General features: G+C 38.0%; 1 protein-coding gene across 8 annotated transcripts in view; it reads right to left on the reverse strand.

Annotated features, from left to right (window-relative positions):
• The window catches only part of DENND1A (DENN domain containing 1A), a 159570-nt gene that overhangs the window by 128568 nt on the left and 9762 nt on the right, over positions 1–21240 (reverse strand). For 7 of the 8 annotated variants that reach the window (XR_011155642.1, XM_069032080.1, XM_069032081.1 and 4 more), the window contains exon 3: positions 487–530. Coding sequence is in view for 7 of the 8 variants with exons in the window: in XM_069032080.1 (XP_068888181.1) it covers positions 487–530 (44 nt within the window). In the remaining variant the exon portion in view is untranslated. Of the gene's footprint in view, positions 1–486; positions 531–5365; positions 5407–21240 lie in introns of those variants that run through there. The other variant, XM_069032078.1, reaches the window with a different exon arrangement.

The raw sequence follows: 21240 nt of genomic DNA on the forward strand, positions 1-21240 counted from the left end.
TCCTAGTTCAGTCTGTGTTTAAACTGAATGATAAAACCCTGTGTGTTCTACCCACACATTTGGGGTTTTATACCATCTTTTTGAAGCAGACTAGAGACTGCATGATCAGGCAAGAATTTTAAAAATGTGCTGTAGTGCCAGGTGCCCAGTTAAACACAGCTATAAACCTCAGACAATGCAGAGAGCTCTGCCAAATGAACTGCGGCTCTGGCACCTAAAGGCAAAAAGTGAAATTTATTAATCAATTTTCCTTCTCGCTCTCACGTTCACTTGTAAAAATGAAATTGTAAACCAACCTTATGAGATCCAAATTCTTCTGTTTTCTGCTTTAAATGTAAAAATGTTTTTATCCTTCTGCTTCTAATTACAGCTTCTTTTTCTTTCTAAGAATGCATTTATCTCTTTCAGTAAAAAGAGCAGCAATAATATGTTGAACAACCCTGAAATAAATTTTGTCATGTAAAAAATTAATTACACATTCCAAACCTGGTCACTGTAGCCCTCTGGGAATTGCCTCCGCACCTCAGGATCTGTAAATAATTGACAGATAATATTAATTGGCTTTGGATTAGTGAGCAAGCAGAGAATCACACATTAATATTTGATCAGAAGATGATAGCAACCCTGGCAGGGGATCCAAGGAGGGCAGCTGAGGCTGCTGTGCTGATAAGAGCAGGGAAGGACTTTTCAAGGCTCTCCCTTTACCCTCCTCCAGACAGAAAAAAACTGTACATAAAACACACACAAAACACATGAAACCAAAAATGTCTGTGTGTACATACACACACACACACATATATATATAAAAAAATTACTTTTTAAGAGAAGCCCTGGTGCTAGACTGAACTTTGGGCTGTTACCTGGGCAATATCTTTCTGGCTGCAATTTGCCACCTGGGTTTGTCACCAGGAAATGGTTACCCAATGCACTTCATTTTGGTTAAAATCAGACAACCAGTTTTGCCAGCTCCAGGCACTGTGCTGATTTATCTCCATAGACAGTTTTCAGTGATACCAGATTACAAATCCCTCAAAATTACTTTATACTTATGTTAAGGTATGCTCCCTAAATAACCAAAAATATTTATCCAGAATTTGAAAGAGGCAATTAACACAGCCCTGGAACCTCTCTCATCAGGAAAACAAGTGTGAAACACTTCAGAGTAGCAAGCATTCAAGACTGATGCAACGTCCTTATTCCTTTGGCTGTCAGAATAAATAATACGGTAGTATTCCCTGAGAAGTTATCTTAAATTTAATTAGAGATGTTCATAAAACAACAGAATATCATGATTGAAATTATTTATACGACAACCTATTTAAAACAGATCTCTTCAAAGCCATCCGTTTTTCAAAGGAATACGTCAGAGAAGGCCACATTACATTCTACAAAGATTATTTTTTAATTACAAAAAACCAAACCATATAACAATCAGGCAAGAGTTCAAAATGAAGTGTAACGCATGAACAAATGAACAGTATCCTGGCAGAGTCCCCCTGGGTGCCGTGCTGGGTTTGGTGCTGTCCCCACGCCGGGCTCAGCGCAGGCAGGGAGGGTGGGGTGGCACAGGCACCTCCACTGGTGTCTCAGAGCACCAGCCCAGATCCTCAGGGCAGCGTTCGCTGAGTGAGGGGTTTGGTGATGGTGACTCCGTTGCCAGCAGATGCACACTCCTTTTCAAGGTGTACTCTTTCCACATGAGAAATCCAACAGCCTGGGCCTTTATAAACTTTCTAGCTTTACATTTTCCAGACAATCAGATGCTTGGTCGTAACATTTCACCGTGACACATATACAATATATCAAACCGTACATATACATATGAGCAAACCCATCTACATTAACACAGTGGATTACAAACAGAAAGCAAGGGGTCTCCTTTAAAGCCGTACTTTGAAAATTCTTCACTCTACACACAGGTAAGTGAGCAAAGTGTCCAAACACCCAAAGGGATGTGACCAGCTGTGCTGGCACGGGCCCCCTCTGCACACAATTAGTGATTAACAGGACAGTATGGCTTTACACTTCAGCACAGCATCAGTGGTAAGATGAAACTATGCCACATCTATTAAGATGCAAATTTTAAAATAATTTTTAAATTAATTATCAGAGGGCAAGACTTCAGAATTTCACAGAAAAAAACCCCAATCAATGAAAGAAATAAATTTGCATTGCTGAAGACATCTGTAATGGTGTCTGAACATGATACCTACATTCTCCCCCACTTCTACTGATCCATTGCTCTCAAACTTAATATAAATATATATACACATATTGCCACACACAACATTTTATAATTTACCAATTTTTAGGGAAATGAGGAACTCAATTTGACATAAATCCAAAGTGTGTTTGCTCTAAACACATTCCTCCATAGATGGCAACCCACATTCTCATTCTTGAAAAATCCAACAAAACAGATTAGCCATACAAAGTAATTGTGTGTGTGTGTGTGTGTAAACATGTGTTTTTCCTGTTTTCTTAGCATCTTGAAAGCCCTTTTATGTTCCTGGAGGTCCCTACCATGAAGGACAGCCCAGAGAAACCCACTGGAGTGCATTTCTGTGAAGTCTGAGAGCCCCATCTCAGCTCCAGGTCCCGAGGCAGAGGTTTGTGCAGGGCTTTGTGAGACTCCAGCGTTCAGGCGTGAGCACGGACAGCTGAGCTCACCCCGAGCTAACACATTCCTGTTAGTGCCTTTATGGCCCCACCTGAGGGAACCGCCCTGTGTGTCACATGCCTGTGTGACACAGGGATATAGCTTGTCCACAGGCCACTTGGGGTGACACATCTCCCAACAGCATCAGAATGGCTAATCCAGACAAACTGGAACCCTACAGGTAAGAAAACCACTCTAAGTCATGCCTGGCAGCCTCAGGCCCTCATGTCTTTACAAGTCCTTTCTATTTAAAATTGCATCAGCTCCATCACTTCAGCTTTTAAATGGTCTGGGAATATTTACTAAATTTCCACTATCTTTATTTGGAAAACACTACACAGGGGAAAAAGAAACTACTTCACATCTTATAGCTTTCATCACTGCATCCATTCTTCACTGTTAACCCAGTGTGCATTTGAAAGGTGTTTTCAACTGTACTTACCTACACATACATACACAATAAAAGTATATTTAAATGCTACATGCTCATGCCATGAAGTTTGAGGAAGCTGGACCACCTTCACTACACCAAGAGGACTGACATAAGTACATACAATAGTAGCCCTAAAGACACCTGACTTCATGAATTATAAACATCTCTAAACCAAACATTGCTATTACTCAGTACAGACAAGCTCTCCTCTGAAGGGAAAAGCACAAGTCACCCAATAATCACGACAGACACGATAACCGAATTATTCTGAACAAGGGAAAACAGTCAAACAAACAGATACAGGCCAAGCCAGCATCCAGGATTCAGCTTTAATCAGCACCACGAGTATCAGTGAAAACTGTTTCAGCACTTGTGTGAAATACTTGATAAACACACGAACAGAACTGACTGTCAACTCTGCCTGTAAAACTAAAGTAACTTGGGAACTTCAAACACTTTTACTCGCAGTAATTTGTTTTGCAGAGCGCATGCAAACAGTTAGATGCAGCTCCATTGTAGTTTTAGACAGTAAGAAAGCTCTTTGCAACTCAAAACATAGGGAATGCTGTTATTCTAGGTACTTAACAGGCTTTCGAGTGAAATGATGCAAAGTAAACACATGTAAAATACTTTTTTCAAGTTCACAGAGTGGAATCTATTTGCTGACATCAGAACAAGGGAAGAGCCAGACTGAGATCCCAACCAACCTCTTGTCCAGCTACAGCAAAGCACTGAGCTGAAGCTTTGCAGTCACCTATAACTTAACAGAGCTCTGAAAGCTCAGCTGAGGGCAGGAGGAGACCCTGCAAACCAGGAACAAACACAGAGCAAGTTAACCCCGAGAAGGAAAAAGTCACAGGAATTACGGAGATGCTTCTCAAACTAAACTTGTCCCAAACCCCAAAACAAGTACTCAGGTTGTGCTACATGCTGAACTCTTCTGTTGATCTTTCATTACAACCGGTTTTGTAGTTTCAGCTCACAAAGATGACAAGATCCACACAGTTTGTGCCTAAAGCAAGTGCTTACAAACTTCCCTGGAAAGCAGCCATCCATGAATATAAATACATGCTGTGAAATACAGCACTGGAAACTGTGAGTTGATTCCACGTCATGTCTGTGCAAATTACGTAGAGCACTGCATTGATTACTCAACCATATTGCAGCTATCACTGTTAGTATTTCATTACATATGTGAATGCTTCCAAGTTCTAAAAGCTATCCCTGCCTCTCTCCATAGAATCTTGTTCAACAAAAAGCCAAGTACAGCAGAATATTGAAATTAGCTGTGAACTGTATAATCCCATTGTTCAATTTCATGGCATTTAAGACAGTACCTTCCCCTCCACACAAGTCTGGATGTTAATCCATGCTGGAACCTGATTTAATTTTCCAGATGACAGGATGGGAACATGCTACAATGGCATATTAGTGTAACTATGCTGCTCTTTTACTCTCAACTTTTCTTACATCATAAAGTGAGGAGTTTTGCTTTTGAAAGACACATGCTTAATTACTTCTACAAATAGCACAGCTCAAACTGGTCTGTATTTGAATTGTATGGAAATTATAAAACCAGGGAAGTTTTCAAAAAATTATCAGAAAATACCTTCCAGAGTAAACCATGCAAACCCAATATAAACGAACTTGCTTCTCCTGATAAAAGTCAGCCAATTTAATCCATACTGGCTACAAATAATTCATTTCAATCCCAAATTGAAAAATAGAGTGAAAATTACTTCATTTCTTTCTCCTAACGAATTCTTTACCTCATCCACTTCTTTAAGGTCCTTACAGCTGCAATCCCTCTAAAATGAACTGGAGTTCCATTCAGAGTAACTTAATTTCAACACCCACTACACATTCTCATCTTTATGCAGCACAACTAAAAAGCAATGCAAACTTCTTTCCAAACCTCTGCAAACTCCTTGATGTCCTGCACTCAGCACAGCCGAACACTCCTGCTTGCCCCTAACCTGCTGCAGCTCAGCCTGCAGATACCATCCCAGAGAGGGGGAAGCAGGGGAGGAGGGAAAAAGGCGGGGATGGGTGGAGAAAATGTGGGAAAGAAAAAACCTACACACACACAAGAAGACAGACACAAAACCTCAGAACAAGTTCTGGCATAAAATACATATGGAATAAAAATTTCTATTTCTATTTAATATGCAGCTTTAAGCCTTCAATCTTTTCTTAAAGTGCTCTTTATTCTAAAAGTGTACAAGTCAGAAAACAACCAAGATGTAAAAGAAAATTCTACAAGAAAGTCTTACACCCCATCACGCAACCCTGCTGCCAGCACCAGTGTGTGAGACTGAGGTTACCTCGAGGTGTCGCTGAGCACAGCAAGCACCCGCAGCAGGTTCCACACTCAAACACACAACTCACGTGAGAACAGTTTGTAATCAACCTCTTCACCTAGCAGATCACAGTGCAAATATCCCACACCCAGGATCCAGGCTGCATCCCTGTGCTAGGCTAGGCCTGAGTTGGTGGACACGGTCCTGCAGTACCAACAGAGTTACTGAAGGTTCTGTGAATCCCCGACAAGCACCAGCTGAGAGAACCAGCCAGGACTGGTACATCAGCTGCTGTGCACGAGGCCACTGACATTAATGTCACAAAAAACAGACTCACAAGTTTGCCTCTCTCTCTTTAACAGAACATTTGGAAGTCTGCCCAGCAAGTGCCAAAAACCTCACTGGTAACATGAAAATGCTTTTCACAACAGTTTAATCTAGAAACATAATATAAGGTTTCTAACTCACACACAAATTGCTGTTGAGACTTCAGTAAAGTGATGCAAAAGCAGGAAAGACTGAGAGTAAAGGCAGTATAAAATACACATCATAGGAAACAGGAAGGAAGGGAGAAAACCAGAACAGATTAAGCAAATCACTATAATTTCCAGAATTGTTTTTAAATTATTAACACATCAAGAGCCAGAGGGGCAGTGAGGAGCAAAACTTTCCTTGGGAGTGTTCAGCAACATCTTATATGTTTTTTGTGTTTTTTAAAAAATCCTTCCCTAAAAAAACAGGTTAAGCTACAGATGTCCTCACAGATTTTTACTTAAGGCAATATACAGCTCTCCAGAATGAGGAAATGTAGAGAGGTAACAGCTCTAACAACACAAGAACTAGCACAGTTTGTCAGAGTTGTGTCTGTACACCTGGGGTGCACACCAGGTTTCTGATCCCCTCACACCAGGTTTCTGATCCCCCCACACCAGGTTTCCAGTGCAGGCACGAGACCAGCAGCAGCTTTATAACCCACTCAGAGTAAACAGAGTAAACGTTAAATATGAGACTTTCACTGTTTCTAGCAGACAAACCAACTTTCCATCTAAAGGGGTCTTGGCTCACTTTACAATTCTGTTAAATAAACAGAAACAACACTCACTCCTTGGATAAGAAGACAGGAAAAACACTCATTGCCTTTTACAAACAGAAGAGGCTCCATTGGTTTCCTCATCAATTATTCGGTGTCATGTCAAGTTGTTGAACTGCCCAGCTTGCCACGTGCAGAGCATTTACTCAGACCTTTTTATAAGGCAACATGTTCCATCTTAACTACTATTACTTACTTCCTCGGACTCTCATATGGAATGGGGCCAGGTTTAACCAAAACTTTACTAATTCTTTTAATGGAAGTTGTGCAACAGTTGTGTTGGAAGCAGAGTGTTCAAAATATGAAATACAACTGGGGAAATACCCCTCTATTAAATCCTTAAGCTCTTCTGTTTCATCCATACCATGATAGCGGTTTTACAAAACCCAGTTGTATAATGGTGCAGATTAATGTCTGTATTGCTAACAGTCTAAACTGCTAAGAGTAAAGCAGTAAAGCATCGGAAAGCATAAGATGTCTTCAGTGATCAGCAAACTCAGAATTCTTTCTTTACAAAGAAGAGAAGGAAACTTTCAGTCCAGAGTAATTTTTAAACTGCTGATACTGAGCGGTTTAGAGCTAGAACTATAAAGAAGGGGGTGCACAGGATAGAGCTAAAACTAAAATAACAGACATCAAAACCAGAAGACAAAGAAAGTGCTTATTTCGAGTCCTGTTTGTTACATGTTTCTCCCATCTTCATTTGAGGTCTTCAGTTCTTTTCTCTGCACTGGTTAATGACTTCGGTGATACCTCAAGCCCACATTAAAGCACGGTTGATGAATCTTTTGAGTTCGCTTTACTATGCATTTAAGGGGATATTTCTCTTGATAACCATCTGTTCTTCAACCAACCCAGAAATGTAGTATTACTGCAAATCTAAGCCAAACTCCAGGAGTCCTGCAAACTGCAAATTTTGAATGGATTATATTTTTAATTCTTTTTTTCCCCCTGTAACTTTAGTCAGCAAATTATACAGCAGCTAAAACTTGCAAAAAATATAATTAGGTAACACCATACTTCAATGGTCAAGAAATCCACAAAGCCTGACTTACAAAATGAAATACGAAGTGTTTTGAAACATTTTACAGGCTGCCTGTAATAATTATACAAAAGAGTTTAAATGCAGAAGTTGAATGGGAACACCTACTTTAAGCAGGCTTTTTTTGGGTTTAATAATTTTTAAAATTTATTTGTGTTTGATCATTGTATTTTTTCCCATAACCTTTTTGACACTCTATAAATTTAATAGAGATGTGTTTCAAGTGCTCAGGCCATGAATACTGAATTTGTTTCTCTCCTGCCTCTTTGTATTTATATTCCTAGACAGTGGAGTTGCCTGGTGACAGTCTCTCCACTTCCACAGCAGCTGGCAAGCCCTCCTTGTCCTGGGAATATGAAAGAAACAGTTAACTAATATTGCAGGCTCTGATTTAAATGTGACAGTCTGGAAGTGCCAATACCATGAAGTGCAGGATTTACAAGCTTCAAGATTTTTCTAAAAGTCTCAGAAGCAATAAAGAAAGAAAAATAAAAAACTTTTATCACATCTAGCTAACATGCAGCAAAAATTAATCCTGATTAATTAATTAATACAGATTAGTGCATCACCTAGAGTTTAACAATACCAGACACCAAGCAGTGATTGTCTAATCTGTTAACTTAGATTTTCAGAATGCAAATTCTAAGGATAAGACCAAAGCAACCAGAGCTTTGACAGCTTTACAAGAAACAGTCACCTCTTTAATATTTACAAGACATGTATTTCAAATGGTTTCTGAATGTCTATCTGCTGGCCCGAGACTACTGCTTCTGCTCAACTGCCAAGCACATGCACCCAAAACAATTTCTCTAAGCTCACTTTGTACAGCAGCAAAAATAAAAGTTATATTTTATAAAAGTAGAGCTTATAGCCAACTGAATTAATACCCAACAGTGGCATACTAAGCACCTTCATTTTAAAAAATCCTTATTCAATTAATTTTAAGAGAAATTTTTAAGTAATGTTACATTTTCTACTTTCCTGTGTCAACCAAATAACTTTTTACTCGTTTGTTGCTTTGAAGAAAACCAGAATTAACATTTTAATGTCATATTGCTTTTTAGCAATAGTGTATTAAAAGGAACTTGTGTAAAACCACAATGTGGCCACGGCAATCAATCAACTACATTACAAAACCTAAAGGAATTGCTAATGAAAACAAACAGTGAAAAGCCAGGCTTTTCACTACTAGAAAATAGAGTTTTATAAACATTTTCCAAGCTGTTTTATTTTTGTCATTTTTACCTTTAATGATAGTTCAGCTTTAATGATAGTTTGGCCATTTAAATTTGGTAATTACCTATATTTCCTATGTCTTAGAGAACATTTTACAATTGTTTAACTTTTTTAAAATTTCTTTCCAAAATTCACCAACCACAAGAACTTCAGATAGACATATTATCAGAGAAAAACATAAAGCACTGCAGAAATACATTCATTGCTATATGGACTGTCACATATCAGGTTTAATCTGAACTGACTGAAAAAGGACATGGAACAGAAGTGTTGTAGCCAACCATAAGTTCTTGAAGTGTTGTACTAAGAAGGGAACAACAACAACCCTTCTCTTGAGCAACTGGATAATTGCCCAAACTACAGAGAGGAACCTTCGTTGTTACACATGCAACAGTGAATACTGATTTCTAAGCCTCAAGCTATGTAACTCTCTAATGTTTCAAACTCTGACCCCACTTTCATACTCTCAATATCGATAGTCTCCAACTGTTTTCAGTCTCCAAGTGCCCATGTGTTGCTGCAGTGGAGCAGCACTGCTCCCAGACACTGCTCTGTCACTGACTGCACAAATACCCTCTGACAGGAACCTCCAGCACAGCAACTGCACAGTTCAGAGAAAGCAGAGCTGCACAATCAGCTGGGGGCTTGATGGCTTCTGTTAGTGCATCTCTGCTTAGTTCAGGATGCTTTAGTTATTCATAGGCATTGAAACAGAACAAACAGATTCTATCAAAGGTGAAATGCTGAAAACCTCGTTTTTGATTCGGTCTTTTTTTGGTCAATTTTGATTTGGTCTCTTCAGTGGAGATGTCACCACAAATGCTTTTGGGCATGTGCAGTAGTAAGATACAGCTTATCTATCACACCATAAATCTGATTCATCCATGTCCTTATCAACAAAGGACAGCCAAACTTCACAAGCATTTCCGGGGAGCTGATTTCATAGTGGTGCTCCGGCTGTAGCTTTTCCAGCGTAGCCACACTTAGAGCTTCACCCTCACTGCACTTCCAACCCATAAACCTGTGGTATGAAACAGAACTGACCAAGAATTTCCACGGTTACCAACACATTCCTGAATTTTGAGGTGTGCAAGTTCATATATTAAAAGATCATAAATAAGAGAGAGCAATAATATTTTACTGGGACACTTCAGAACTTGGCCTTGTACCCTTCAGTACTCAGCCTCACCTTTTTGTTTCAGCTTGAACCATGCAACACACCCATCTCAACTCACCACTCCTATTAATGCTGTCCATTCTTTCAAAATGGTAAAACAGTAAAAATTTGTAAGAACAGGGAAGCTGGAATCCATTAAAAAAATAAATAAATCAGAGATTGGTCACATTGAGCCTCACCTAAGGCTGCAGCACCACTGAGGTCCCATGACAGCCCAAAACTGAGGCATTAAATGAGAGGAAAGTTTGTAGGAACAGGAAAAGCATCCAACATACTCCACAGCAAAACACTTTTGTGGAGTCAGAAATGTTGATGGCAGAAGTTGAACTTCTTGAACACCATTCAGAATTTAATGGGGGTGAGGGGAAGGAGGTCCTAACATGGAAAAATACATCTCATGGAGCTAATGACCGTGAGATGAAAGAAAAAACAAAATTCACTGTGTGTTCAGCTGCTCAGAATGACTTCTCTCTTTTGGAGGAAAGTTCATTAACTGGACAGCATCAGGCACCACAACAGAGCCATGGATATACTGACACTTGCAGGACTGACCTAGTTCATGGCTGCAATGCTTTCAGTTACTATTAGCAAAGCTCACTTCATGCTGTGTGCAATGCTGTAACAAAAAGAAGGTCTCTGAGAAAGTAAGTTTAGCACACTTAAAGCAGTGCTGTTGGCTTGAAGAAAAATTTTGTTTAGATAAAGAGGAGTTTGCTGATACTCAGTGCAGTTAGACAGGAAATTTATCATCTCACTAAAAAAATTTAAAACATTTTTGCTACTGTAGAAAAGGCAAGGGTATCAAAAGGATTTTTAACCACAAAAAATGTTTTCAGACACTTGATACCTCCAAGATGTACAAGAGCATACACCCAGCTATCAAAATGCTCCTGAGAGTGGAGTAGTCTAGTTCTGAGCAGGAACATTTCATAATCATGTCCCAGCCCTAGGAATCAGGCATATATACACCCAGCAATTTCACTAATTTCCTTTCTGTTTCCCTTGCCCAGCTTTAAGAAACCACAAACTCCCAACTAAACTTTCAGCTCTTTTCAATGCTCTGCTGATTCATTTCAATCTGGTCACCCTTAGCAGCAGATCTGCTGAAAACAATCTCTTTCCTTCACTAATAACTCCAAAGATAATCTTAAAAATGTAACTTGAATCCACCTGCACAACCTCTCTCCACAGGCTGATGATCCAGGCGGTGCTGAAGTGCAGCTGGTCATCAACTCTGGAAGTGGGATGCTGGGAGAAACAGTCACAAATCTGACACTAGAAGGAAGCTCAAGAGCTGGGGCAGCTTTTATCACACAGCAGCACACCTTGAGCAGTACCTACTCTGTTCTCATTATCTCATTCCATGTCTAATTGGGTTTCTAAGCTCTCTGCCCCCCAGATGCTTTTTCCAGGTCTGAATTCATACTGCTGTTGTACTCACATCAGAAGAATTTCAAGCATCAACAGGTCATTTCTAAAAACTCTCCTTTTTGCTAAACTCTTATTTGTGTTACGTCCAAACACCCTTTTTTGAGAACAGAAATTAACAACATTTACCATTATTTACTTGTTGAAAAATAAACACATATCACTAACTGTAGTACCACAACACTAATGCTCCATGCTGTAATTGTTCCATAGAGGCTCCACAGCCTTTTCTTAAGTGACCAAACTAATGATGAAGTTTTCTCCATCTTATTATATAAGCATATATGTTTAATTTTTAAACATGAAAGATTAAATTAGAAGTTACCCACACAAACACAACTCCTTTTAAAAAGGCTCAAAACACTGTATTTACATCTGCAAGTACTCACGTTATTACTACAACCTTTATAACAGAGCTTAGGTTTGCTTCAAACAAAACAGGGTTCTCAGCGATAGAGGCCCAAGAAAAAGCCCTGCATACAGTTAGTCTACAAAGAATTAACTGGATTAATTAGCAAGGGATTTGAGAAGCAGCTTGGAGCTAGAAAACCAAAACACTAAATTGTTTAAATACTTTGGCAATGGATCAAGGTTTCTAGGCAGCCCTATGTTCCATTCTCTCCTCTTTTTTTTGCTCGGTGTTTTAACGCATTTAACCTGACGAGGTACTTTTTCATGAGATATGAATGACACTGTCAAAATACCAAAAAAGAAGATGTGAATTAAAAAATGCCACAAGCTGTTAGCAATTCTGCCAACATGCATGAGCCCAGGCAACATTAATTAAAAATCAATAGCTTAGGACATAAATAGCTCTTATCTCTGTTATAGTATATCTCTAACATAACTCTTTATTAAAGAAAAAAAAGGGGAAAAAAAGCCAGTGTCTCTGCTATTATACTGACTGAATTGACCACAACAAAGCAAAAGGAATAAGGCAAAAACCCTGAGCAAAGAAACCCTTATGAGAAAGGGAGGACAGGCGTATGAATGATTGGAATGCTTCAGCCTTGCACTATCGTTAACACATAACCGGCTGGAAACAGCCACACTGCAAATACTTGGAGAACAAGTTACCAGGAAGAACATTCCATGTTTTCAGTGCTAATATGATTCTATACAAAATTCTTCATGCTAAGGAAATAAAAATAACATGCACATCTTTCTGTCAGCTAGCAGTTAGTAATACATATTTTCCTGAGTTTATTAATCAGTATTTTTATTTTGCATCTCAACTAAAGGTTGTAAATTCTTTGATAACTATAAAAGAGAGATGAGAAAAAGCAGGAAATTGCACTCAACCTTTTTTTCCTTTAGCGACACCATCTTCAAACTAAAGTTACATTAGCAGGCATCAAAGCTAAAAGACTTAAGATAAACTAGGAACTTAAACCACAGCTTTCAACAGCTGTTTTCACACTTGCAGAGAGCCAAACCTTTCAAAGACCCAAACCCATTTTCTTACACAATATCACCTAAAGCACACCAAGCTGGATGTGTAGTTTGGGTCTCTCATAACTCCCAGACAATCATGACAATTTAGATTTCTGAAGAGTTTCTACAGAAAATTAACATTCAATAGAAGATGTAAAATCATACTGAAATGGAAAGGCTAAGCTTAGTTTTCTTTGTATCTAACGACTCCTGCTTTATTCAATGATTATTAATGACAGGCATATCAAATGCTTCCATCAAGACACAGTAGTCTAAAATCAATGAGGAAGAAGTCAAGCAGGCACTATTTAGCAAAAAATTATTCGAGTTCAAAATAAAAGCAAAATTTTCATTTCCCTAAGAGCTATGTGTACATACACCAAGACACTAAAACACTACAGATTTCAGTGGAAGAGCAGATCATAAAATTGTAGGACCCTTAAGGTGGAAATTCTCAGGACAAAAAGGATTATTCTGATAGTCATGTTTACAAATCTGAGCTCTCGAGAACCTCTTGCAGCAGACGAGCACGTGCGAGTGCAGCTCCTCTGAGCTCCAGCCCCAACACCAAAGCCTGGCTAACACAGCCGGGAATGAAGAGCTGGTACATTAGGAGGCTGCATTTATTAAAAACCAGTTTTACAGATTGTTTCCACTGCAACAAAAGGTTTTAGAAATACCAATCTGAAATACTGAATATATAGATGCAGGAGGTGAGCTTCATCAAACCATATGCCAAGCAGAAATGTATCTATGGGCATAATCAGAGAATAATTACGAATTCCTTTCTATGATGGAATGGAGACATGAACGACGAACCTTTCAGATCTCAAATGGAAACATGTCACATGTCACAACTGGATTTTGAGCCCTACCTTGCAGCTGTGCTTTGGGACACTCCTACTTTTTCCCATCACCTTGTCATAACCCCAACTCCCAAAATTTTATTGACTGAATTGCAGCACAAGAAAATCAAAGGTTCTATTCATAAAGCACAGACACCAAGTGGCAGGACAGGGAAACAGAAGACCCCACTTTTCACAAGGTCTTTCGCTCTAACTTTTCATTGAGCTACAGTCAGAAATTATGTATTTCATTCTGAACTGTCCAAATTTCAGCTATTGCCAATTTCAATTAACCTTGTTTAAGGTGCACTGAATACAAAGTTTTGTGGCTGCATTTGATATAACACAATTATTCATCTAGAAAGTTAATTATGCAATCTTAGTTTTTAGTAGGAGAAGTACATTAGAACACAGAACTGCTGTTATTAGAGCTCCTCTAAACAGAATAAATTGAAATTCCACCAAGTTCCCCCAATAACGCTTTTTGTCTTTGTAAAAATACAAACTAACACTTTATTAACATTTCAACCACTGTCTCCATTGAAGGTTCAAGAAAACAAAACAATTCTGAGACTTCGTTAAATTATCTGTCTCCATTTTACTTTATCATTATAAATTAAACTGTGTAGAAGATGCACAAGTAATTTGTAAACTCTTTCAAAGGATCTGATTTACATTTTTCTTCTACAAAGATGAAGATCTCCCCCTAACATGCTCCATTTGTGTTAAATATTAAATGAAGACACTCATACTACATATATGGCAAAAATGGAATATATTTTTGATATGTTTTGGAATTACTTTTAGCAGTTCAATGCTGTTTATAATACTGGTGCAAATACTGCCACCAATAAAGAAACAAACATTAAAAAGGTGTCCTTTAAGCTTCCCTTTAAGGCATCTACCATAATCGTATAATTTGCTCTGGACATCATTAAAATGTAAAGTTAATGAGGATTCAGCTGAAAACAGAAGAAATGTAACCTATTTTCAGGCAAAACTTCTAACACTGCAATCAGAGGGAAAACCTCTTTGATGTCTCTTTGTCTCTTCTCATTAATTTTCTTTTGGTTTAAAAAAACACAAAGGCTGTTTAAACTAAAAAATGCACAGAAGTTTAAACATGGTAATTATAGCCGAGCTGCAATGAGGTCATTAGGTTTTTAAAACTTTGAGATAAACAAAATTGAGATGTATGACTATTTTAAAAACATGTCAATACTCAATTTTAACTGTCCGTGTGATTGATACCCGTTGTATTCTAAGGATTTAGTCTAGATACAGAATTGTTTCAAGATGATTTAGTGAAGGACCTAATCCCATGGCTGGGGTAGAGCAAAGCAATCGAGAAATACATCAAAATGAAAAGCTGTAATTACTGTATTATTGGATGCCACATTTAATATTTCTAAGTGCAACAAAGCACACTTTTGCCATCCGTGCAAAAGAGATGGCAAATTGTGAGATTTTACTATTCTTTACCTCTACAGTTCATTAATGGATAAAATATTGAACAAGTTAAATAATTCTATTTACTCACTACATCCATTCTTTTTTATGAACACTGCCAAGGTACACACAAAGCTGCACACTTCTGTTTCAACATGCTAATTCTTTCCAGCAGAAAATACCTTAAAGAGGCATTTTTAATTACTACAGTACTGATGGAATCTGTGATATACTGTAGTGGTAGATATTTTTAGCAACTAATTTACAAGTAAATTTCCCCAAACTATAATCAAAACAATTTTTAACACAACTGTGTACAAAAGAAGATGATGGATCATCACAAACAGGAGTAAGGCCTTAAGCCACAAATATACAGGGCAAATATAACCTGATCTTTAGTGTAGAAAGAATTCAATCACAATGAAGCAAAATAAGCATATTTATAACATTTTTCCATGTGCCAGGATCACCTCTAGATAAAATGGAATAAGGTGAGATCAATACATTAGTTTGTGGCAAATGTAAAAAAAAAAAGTATGAATGCTAAGACATTTGTGGACACAGGTAATAGCTTTAATAGAGAGTTATTTACCCTAATGAATCTTTTTAATGTGTTTGATAAACTCTTCAAATTAAACTGAGTCAATGGCCAGCAGGCACGTATCAGATAAAACCAGGAACTACTTTACATGCAAGTGAAGCACAGCTCCAGAAGAAAATTTCATACCTATTTCAAGGGAAAGTTTGGGGGGTTGTGTTTTGGTTGGGGATTTTTTTGCTTTTTACCTTTCCTCTGCCATGTTTTATTAGCACTTACTCCTGCCCTTGCCCACTGAGCAGCTCCGTCCTACAGAAGTACAACCCATCCTACAGCATGCACCAGCTTCTGCTCCACCGGAGCCACTCCTCACCTCCTGGGATCTTTCCCTACTTGTCTGCACTCTCTTAGTGCCATATTCAACAACCATAAAGCACACCACTGAAATAACACTGCATCAAATATGCACCTTACAAACAGAAAACATCAGCAACCTGATTCTGCTGCTGCCCATACTGTGTTGCTCAATCAGCCATTCTGTCTTCACATTTTCACACTTGGTTTGAGTCTGCATTAATTATTTTTGATAGGTGTTTCTCCACACAGAGTGATAATCTGCTTTTAGAATCTTTGGAACAGAAGATCTCAATGATCTCCAAAGTATCTTACAGACAGAAACTAGAGACATTTACTTAAGAGGTGTAACAATGTAAGAATCAATTCATTAAGAAGTCATGTTACCACTATTTATATTCATAACTACATCGTTTCAAAGTAAATGATTCTTCAAAGGAACCGAAAATGGGGTTGAATTAACACCTGTAGAATGCAATGGGAGTTGTGAGTCTAATTCCCTTTACCACCACTTAAAATCCCAGCACAAGTTCTAACGGTGGAAATTCCAGTCAGGAAAGTGCTCAGGAAAAACTCTCCAGACCATAACCCACTCCAGACAACAGATTATCACTATCAATTGTCTCTTCCCTTCCCTCTATCCAAGGTTATCATCCTCAATATGGAAGTTCAACTTCCTTGGTTTTGATTCTATCTTACTCTTCCATGAAAAAAAGTAATATTAAAAAGCATATAAAAAGCTGCCCTCATCTTAAAAAAGGCATAAAAGTCATCTCCCAGAAGCCAAAAATCTGTCAGCATCTGGAATTTTGACAAATCGTTTACCAAAACTTGTTAGCCCCAGAAGGACCAAAATGCAAATGGTCTCTGGTAGCACAGAAGGTAGAGTATGGGATTTGTTTAGATTTGATCTTGCATTTTTACAACTGCCGCTGAAGTAAAACAACAGTCTTGCATTAATTTTACACTTATTTGATAATAATCTATCCTCAAATAATCTCTTTTAAACTCCATTTCAATTTTAAAAAAACCTAACACCCAAACCGCAAACAAACAGAAAAACCCACCACAAAACAAAACCAACGAAAAACCACAGGAAAACCTAACAATGTCACTTTCTGTTCATGACAAAAAATACCACACCAAAGGCAGGCAGCCCAGTACTGCCTTGGGCACTCCGACAGGCCTCTCTTTGAATTCCAGTTTACAGTCTTGCAAAGAACTCCCTGTAACAAGAAGAACCAGCAATAAAAACAGATCTAGTTCATCTTTTGCTTCCCCAAACTTGCTTCACCTGAGTGCTGCACTTAAAGCAGTGCTCTGTTAAGTGCTCTAAAGCACTTAGTAGTGCTCTGCTACAACCATCAACTTGCATGTCAACAGACTAAAGACAGACACAAATTCTAAATTCCAGTATTTCTATTGAAAACATCAATGGGAAGCATCATCCAACTGTGGAAGGACCGGTCAGTCACTTCTGGGACCATGCTAACACTAGGGAAAGGAACCACCCAAAGTCGCCGTTCTTAAATCTACAGGGAGTCTCCTTTAAAGTCATTACTACTTTGTTTCTTTTTCACCGGAATGACACTCGAATTGAAAGTTCTTTACATCAATGTCTATATGTAGGCTAACTGCTGACTGCAGATGCACTAAGCTTTGAGCAGAAGTTAACACTCATTAACAAGATTACCTGTCGTGATTAAGTGAGAACAAACAATAAACAAACCACCTTGGAAATGCTTGTGACTGAGAATGAACTAAAGTTAAAACTACTCCCTTAAATAAAGTCAAACACACACACACACACCCCCCCCTCACACACCCCTTTAACATCAACGTTTGGACTCTATTCAAAGTACAATCCCTTTGCAGTTGCTGGCATAGCAGCCCTACTCTTAAAGAAGCATGGTAAGAAGAGTTAATTGCAACAAGTGCTTCACCAAATTCTTAAATGCTTGAAATGCTGATATATTAAATATTTCAGTAGTATGGGGTATCTAAATTAAGTCTCTCAAGAAATCTTTAAAAGTAACAACCACTCAAATTCATCTATAAATTCAAGGAAAACTCTAAGTATAGCTAGTGAATGAAAATAATGTTCGAATCACTAGGAAAAAACCCTCCCTAAGAAAGTTTCAGTTTAGCAGTTAATTCCAACCTGCAGTTAAAAAGGCACTAGCTGTCAGTCAGTTTTCTCACCCAACTCTATCATGAAAAGAAAAACTGACAGATCACAGGAGCTTGCCTTTGTAAACCAATTCGGGAACTTTCATGCTTCTTATTTGTTAGGTTAAAGGTTAAATTGCTGACCTCTGCCCTCCTGCTTAGCAGCCTTTCCCTTTTTCTGTAAAGCTTTATTTTGGGGCTGTATTTACATGGATTAGTCTCTTTTCACGCTAAGAAGGAATCTGTTCACAGCCAAAGCCTTAGTTCTGGTTGTACAAAAAGCAGTCACAATTATTCAGCACCAGACAATGACCATATTGTGGATTTACAAAAAAACCACCTCAGCCATGGCAAGTTCTGTCCTTGCTGCACAAAACAATAGAAGAAAAATCTTATCAAGCATTCAAGAGAAAGCAAACAAAGCAGGCCCACTGTGAACTTGATGAAGATGTCAAGCTCCTTTAAAAAAATATAAATCAACAAAAGAGTTTAAAGTCCTGTGAGTGAGACTTTCTGTGCTGAATTTTTCTGTCTAGTTAAACAGTGCCAGCATAGCAATATACTGCAGATTAGTAAATACTTGTGAAATAGGGAAGACTGTGGACAGAAGTAGTTAAAGCATGAACCAGAAAGGCCAAACTGCTCTCTTCCCACAAAACAGCTCACAGCAACAGAGAAACATATACTTGATATTACTGGTTTGGGGGTTTATTAAATCTAGTACTATCAGATAAGAACACGCCTAAAAATGTGTTAGACAAAATTTAAGATGACTTGCAAAATGACAGATTCTAGTATTTTTTTAATAAAGTGAGTCTCTCTTCAAATTGAGCTCTGTATTTCATTTATACTGTAAAAACCAAACTGCGAACTGTCTTCACAGAAAACAGCTCAAACAGTGCTATTCACTTACCCGGACACTGCAGTCCCAGTAAGCTCTTTGTTAAAATCTTCCACCTTGTTTGTACTTAAAAGCAAAGCAATCAAATGGAAACAGAAAAACAAAGCAGCAGCTTAGGAGAATTAGAATTCCCAAATACCACCTACCTACTTAGGTTTGGTTACTTTTCCAATCCTGCTTTAGGAAGTTTGGTGTAGCAACATAACACTGTAAAGATGGGATAGGAAAACTCGTGATACGGGAATTCCAGCCCCTTCAACAGAAAGCCCTTATTTAATGGAAAGAGACCTGAATTCTGCACTTCATTATTCCTAAACCTTCAGCATTTTATCTATTTCTCAATGCAGAATGGGCAGATTGGAACCAACAAAATGTTTTCATCTTAAAAAAGTAAAGGCTGCTCTGAGAGGTGCATAGGTAAGGTTTACAAACCTTAGAATGACTAGCTCTTAACTTAATCCTAGTCCAGTAACTTTGTTTATGTTCAAGAAAATCCTTCATCTATACAGGAGGCACTGCTCTGCTATGTAACATTATAATATATGACAAAAGGTAATGGTAAGGAGCAGCAGTGTGTCTCTCACAGCAGTGTGTCTATCTGCCGAAGTTCTACCACAGAAACCACAGTGACAACTGTAGAATAATTTTAGGGCCCAAGTACATTGTGACTTCTCCCAGTAGAGTTAAGGACTTCGATTAGTTTAAGTTATACATTTGTGATCTACTGGGAAGCAGGGGAGGAAGAGAAAGAGCTATTACAACCCAAGGCTACAACATGAAAAGTAAAGAAGGAAGTACTTAAACTACTCACAAGCTTCTAGTAGGAACAAGATTAGTAGTACATGCTACTCTAGGAGCCAATTCAAATGCAAATTTCATCCTTTCACTCAAACAATGATAAACTACCTCAGAGTTAATAGTTTCCTTCTAAGATTCATCTCCCTTTTCAACTTAGTGGTATGTTTTCGAGAAAAGAAAGAAGCACATGGAGAGTCTTACAGCAAGACCTTTTAAATTCTGTCATAAAAGAAGTAGCATAAACTACATTTCCTTTCCTAATCCAGTGAACATTTGTTAAACTCTAACACACACTTAGTCACATTTAGGCTTCTAACTTACCATGTTTTTTTAAAAAAACACTAAGAAAGAAATCCTTTAGCTGTACTAAACCATTTCAGCTTTTTCCTTGAACACACAGCAAGAATTTATGCTACACTCACAAAAAGATGAAAGATGAGGTCCTTGGAGAGAAAGGCCTTTTGGCACACTACATGGTAAAGCTACAGATTTGACATACTTTTATAATGTCTGCTTTGGCAAGAACACAAAAACCCCACACAAAAGCATGGTACGTCCTCCCAGACAGGGGTGTAGGGGGTGTTTTACTCTTGCGAGCATTTACTTTCAAATGCTCTTACTTCAGAGACTATTTTGATCGGTTACTTTAGACTAACAAATTCTCTTTTGCTATATGAACAGTTTGACAGTCAGACTACAATTCTCCTCACAGCCCTTTCTAACAAGAGAATCTTTGGCTGAGGTCCAGCAACAGCCTTAAATTTGTCACATCCTATTTTTGATGGATGATCTGCAGCAGTTTTAAGATCATAAAGAGCTTTGAAAGTTAAAAGAAAAATTTCACAAGTAGTAAGCTTTCACTTTCTTTATAAAGGTATTTAAACTAAATTTGCTAGCAGATTCTTTCTACTTCTGCATCTCAAAAAACCTGCACAAAACAATCTTCTGGCTGAGATTAAAAACATAGGAAACAGTTGCAATGCACTTTCCTTGCCTACAATGTGTCAATAGCATAGAACTCGATATCTAGAAGTGCTTAAGGTCTGTAAAAGAAACAATACACATTCTTTCTAATTTACTACCTCAACTTCTGTGTAGTTTCACTATTATGAAATGCCATGACAAACACAAAAATCACAATCTTATAAAATGAATTTTTCCTTCCTTTACAAAAAGATTAAAAATAGAAAAAGAAATCCAGTAAAATAGCAGTACTTCATACAAAGCTTTTATTTTGCTCTCAAATTATCCACGTCATGTAACAATGAATGAGAGACCATGCACCAGAGAGACAAAACTTAGTAGTTTTACTTTGAGCCAATATTTCCCCCAAAATATTTCATTTTTACAATAAAACCATGGCTATTTTCCCCTCTTTTTCTGAAAG

The sequence above is a fragment of the Aphelocoma coerulescens genome, chromosome 17, assembly GCF_041296385.1.
Source record: "Aphelocoma coerulescens isolate FSJ_1873_10779 chromosome 17, UR_Acoe_1.0, whole genome shotgun sequence".
NCBI lineage: Eukaryota > Metazoa > Chordata > Aves > Passeriformes > Corvidae > Aphelocoma > Aphelocoma coerulescens.